The sequence below is a fragment of the Gekko japonicus genome, unplaced genomic scaffold (assembly GCF_001447785.1).
Source record: "Gekko japonicus isolate JY-2015 unplaced genomic scaffold, Gekko_japonicus_V1.1 scaffold1430, whole genome shotgun sequence".
NCBI classification, from domain to species: Eukaryota; Metazoa; Chordata; class Lepidosauria; order Squamata; family Gekkonidae; genus Gekko; species Gekko japonicus.
In genome coordinates, this window is record NW_015176014.1 from 207,274 (window position 1) to 212,169 (window position 4,896).

At 46.9% G+C, this 4,896-nt stretch overlaps 1 protein-coding gene across 1 annotated transcript in view; it reads left to right on the forward strand.

Moving 5' to 3' along the window:
* Positions 1-2,958: 2,958 nt before the first annotated feature.
* MRPL12 (mitochondrial ribosomal protein L12) overlaps positions 2,959-4,896 on the forward strand; it is a 9,177-nt gene continuing 7,239 nt past the window's right edge. The window contains exons 1-2 of the mRNA XM_015426563.1: positions 2,959-3,102; positions 4,607-4,793. Of these exons, the coding sequence (XP_015282049.1) occupies positions 3,050-3,102; positions 4,607-4,793 (240 nt within the window). The 5' untranslated portion in view covers positions 2,959-3,049. The remainder of the gene's footprint in view (positions 3,103-4,606; positions 4,794-4,896) is intronic.

Consider the following 4,896-nt stretch of genomic DNA (forward strand, 5'->3'; position numbering starts at 1 on the left):
GACAGAGGTCTCCCTCGTCTGTGAGGGGAGGTCTGTGTGTGTCCCCCCCCCCCCCATAGCTAGGAATCCAAAAGAGTCCAGTGGAGCCTGAGCGGTGGGTGTTGCCTTCTGACACACTTCCGGTGATGTCAGGGGGTATAGCATATGCAAATAAGTTATGCTAATGAGCTCCTGCACCTCTTTTTCTACGAAATGACCCCTGATTGAATGACTCATCAGTAAAAGTGTCACACTGAAGCCCATAAACAGAAACAGTCTTAGTTGAGTCAGTAAATGAATATCTGTATGTCTATCACAATATGCCGCCACTGACTGAATGGGATCCAAGGACAACAGTGCTTCTATGGATGAGTAGAAGAGAGCATAGAATGAAAGACACAATTAAAGCAAGAGGGCAGTTGTGGTTTAAAGGACTTTTCTAAGAGGGTGGCAAGCAACATTGCTCATCTCACCCTGTCCCTGGTGGTGATAATCCAACCATCTTGAAACAAAGGAAATTTAGACATGGCACAACGGGAGTTGTTTTCTGTTCTGCGTTTGTATTCCTACGTAACTTGCATTTATTGTTTCATTTTCAAAGATCAATATGAGTTAATTCTTTTGACTAGTCTCAAGTAGTTGATCCCAATAATGTATCATTAATATACAGTTACTAGGGAAAAGTCCCGTTGTGGAAATAAATACAACGAACTCTAGAAAGAGGCTCTGGGTGGGTGCCCCGGCCTTGGATACTCAGTGTCAATTTGCTGTGGCGACCTCAGCAGGGCACTGAGTCCACCATTTTCTCCAGAGGAACTGATCTCTGCTACCTAAAGAACAGTTGTAATTTTGAGTGATCTCCATCCCTCACCTAGAGATTGGCAACGATGGTTCCCTAGAAGGGAATGGTTGGTTTGGAGGGTGGAGTCTATGGCTTTGTACCAGTCCAAGGTCCCACCCCTCCTGAAACCTCACCCTCTCCAGGCTTCATCCCTCACATCTCCAGGAATTTCCCACCTGAAGTTGGCAACCCTATCTCCTTCCCAGCCAATCATCAACCTACCTTTATTTCCCCCTCACTCTTCAGCTTTCCACCCCCCACACACCTGCAGCCTCTCCCGTGCTCTGAAGCCATGACTGCTACGTCACATTGGCTCACACAGGGGCCACCTCAGCAGCAAATAAGGATACAGAGCCCACCATTTTATCCAGGGGAACTGATCTCTGCCATCTGGAAAGCAGTTATAATTCTGAGTGATCTCCAGCCCTCACCTGGAGATTGGACACATTTTACCTCAGAACAGCAAACTGTTTAGAATGTTAGAGGCAAAAGCCAATCAAGTCGCATATGCAAATGACCTCTGTGTTCCGAGGCAAAGGCCAATGAGGCTGCATATGCAAATAACCTCTGTGTTCTGACTGGCTATGGGGGGGGGGGAAGAACAGCAAAGTGTTTAGAATGTTGGAGGCGAGACTCAAGCAATGCAGCCAGTAGATAGGGACAGGTTCTGAGTGACACAGCAGGGCGCCAACCAATTCCAGAGTGTGTGGAATGTTCTAGGGAAGTGCCACCACAATTCGGCTTTTATATATAAGGGAGATGAAGACTGAGGTAACAGTAATCATTTTAATTTTCTGTTTATTTACCTTTTTTCTCATCCACCTGTCTTAAACAATAACCTTGTTCCTTTTTAAAGTCCATTTTGCGAATTGCACAAAAAAATATTTTCCTACTGCCCATTTTATTTTTGTACTGTACAAAATGTGTCCTACCACATGTTAGAATAAACCCTGGAGTAGACCTGGTTAGGATTGCTCTCTAGAGTCATAATCCAGTTTACGATTTGATTTGGAATCTTCATGCTTTCTGAAATGCTGTGCATCTACATACAAGGTGTCATTTGGTGTAGTGGTTAAGTGCAAGGACTCTAATCTGGGAGAACCGGGTTTGATTCCCCACTCCTCCACTTGCACCTGGCTGGATGACCTTGGGCAAACCGTAGTTCTGATAAGAGCTGTTCTTGAAAAAGAGCAGTTTCTGTCAGAGCTCTCTCAGCCCCACCTACCTCACAGGGTGTCTATTGTGGGGAGGGGGAGGGAAAGGAGTTTGTAAGCCGCTCTGAGACTCCTTTGGGTAGTCAAGGGACGGGTATAAATCCAATCTCCTCCTCTTCTTCTTCACAAGGCACGGCGCTGCCTTTGGATTTGGAGGGGAAACTGAGGAGGTGATGGAAACGGTATGTTTAACTAAATTAATTCTGCAGCCTGAGAACTTTTGTAAATGCAAAATAGCTACCAGCAGGAAACGATCTGGAACGCAACTTCCATTTCAAAGTACAGTTTTGATTGCTGTACAGAAAGGCAGCTTCGAAGTATCAGATGTTTATAATTCTATAATACTGAACTACTTTGCAGGGTTGTCACAGACTAACTTCACTTCAAGCCACTCTCCCCAACGGCGATATGGGAATAATTCCACACTGCAGTTAAATCGTAGGCCACTTTCAGACCCGCCCCCACATACAGAAGACCCCCGCAATGTAGGGATGCTAATAGACCTTATGTAAGTATTTTTAAATCGAATTAAAGCCTCATACATATTTTTTTAATGAAAAATAAGACCAGAGCACAGACTTCTGCAATTGTTTCTGGCTACTGAGGGGAAAAGAGACTATGCTGCGCTGCCCAATCACCGCTACATGTAAGTACTGGATTCCTCCCTCCCTTTCCCCCCGCATAAACAGTTGCCACTTTTAATCCCGGAAGTATGAAAAAGTACAGCATCAAAAGCAACCTAGGAAACATCACCTCCAAACAATGTAAATGTCGGTCTAGGACTTTGGGATATAAATCTATGGATTCAGCTCTCGATCAAACCCAGCGCCGTAAACCTCAAAGACTCGAGACGTCACATCCGTCAAGCCTAGCGATGTAACAATTTTCGGCGGTGATTGGGCAGCTCTGGAAAACCATCAAGATGCTACGGCTAGAACGCCCTCTCGGCGCCCCGCACGCGTGAGAGAGAGGAGGCCGCCGGTGTCTCCTTCTGCCGCCTCCTGCAGCTCCCGCCATGGCTATGTTGCCCACGGGGCGGCTAGGGACCGCTATCCGCCTTCTGTTGCGGTATGAGGAGCTGGCGGGGAGAGGGAACAACGGGGAGCAGAAGGACCCCAGGGAGGGCTAGAGGTCACCCTGGTTTGGGATTCTCACGTGAGCCACAGGCCGACGAGCAAAATCCCCACGATCTGTGTGGCATTATCGGAGGAGCATCCATACCCGCAGCCTTTGGGCAGTAGCATCCTATCATGGAAGATCAGTGGTTTCGGAAATCTCAAGGCCAGCATACTGTGCCTGACTTTGGGAAATCCCTGTGGGCTGAGGAATTGTTGCTGAAAGGCTCCAGCAACAGTAGATCGAGGCGATGCCTTGCTTTTCTAAGGCATGCATATTTCAGGGGGGGGGGAGTAGTGGGAAGTTATTGTGGAGAGGTAGGTGCATGGTTAGCACCACCTAATTTCATGGCTGAGGTGACCTTTGAATTGGAAACTTCCTGTTCATACCTCACAACTACTGTATAAGGAATTAGCAGAAGATTGACTCTGGTCTGTTGGTGAGCCAGTGGGCAGTTTGTGATGGACTGCCTAAGATCTTCTGTTTGCTGGTGGTGTTGGAAGGAAAGTCAGTGTTGGACTTTTTAAAACTTCATTTATACCCTGCCCAATGGGGACCCAAAATAGCTAACAACATTCTTCCCTTCTCCATTGTATTGTTCCAACAACTCTGTGAGGTAGGTTAGTCTGAGTGTATGACTGGCTAAAGATCACTGAGCAAGTTTTCACAACAGAGTGGGAATTTGACCCTCATTGTCCTAGTCTGACACTGTAACTATTTGGCTCTGCTGGACTTTGCTCTGATCCTGGGCACTTCTTTGCTCTTAAATAGGAGTGTGTGCTTAAATTTACCCAGTCATTGTACTTCCTGTCGGGAAATCTCCACTGTCTACTTTTACTTTGTACTTTTAACATGTATTGGTGGAGGCGGAGTACTATAACAAGTACATCATGCATGAAAGAAGTCATTCTCTCTGTCATCACATTTTCATTTTTCCCTTCCTTTTGTGATCAGGGCAACATATATGATTTTCTCCTCCATTTTGCTATCCTCTAACACATGATTGGGTATTTATCCCAATGTGTATCTATTGTTGTTGTTCAGTCGCACAGTCGAGTCCGACTCTTTGCGACCCCATGGACCAACTCCCGCCAGGCCCTCCTGTCTTCTGCTGTCCTCTGAAGTTGGCTCAATTTCTATTAGTGTGAAGCAATTCCCAATCTGCGTCTTACTAGGATAGTTTCTTTAGCCATCTGAAAATGCCTTCTAGCTCTACGTGGGTAATTTGTCAAACTGGATGTTAAAACTGCAGCTTCACCTCTGTTGGGAGTTGGATCCTCTGCCCCCTCTATACCATTTGCTGTTACTGATATTGTCCAGGGGGGAAGCAGGTCTGTCCTGGTTCAGTGTTTCCCCTTAAGGCAGGAGTCTATAGCCATCTGAACCTGTATGCACCTGCTGCACAAACATCTTTGTCTTGGGATGTGTAATGCTCCATTTTCCCCCTTTTATGTAGGCAGCATCAACCACGAGCCTGTGCTGTAAGGATGCTGAAGGCTACATGCTTCCAGCGAAGTGAAGCCCTGGCAAGCCCTCCTTTGGACAATGCCCCCAAAGAGTACTCACCCAAGATTCAGCAATTAGTTCAGGACATTGCTAGCCTGACCCTGCTGGAGATCTCTGACCTCAATGAGCTGTTGAAGGTATGGTATTTGCACAATGAGCAGAGTGGCTGCCTTATCAAGGCCCCGGTCACACGGGCCGGATATCGCGGGGGGGGGGGGGGGGGGGGGGGGAATTTGCCCC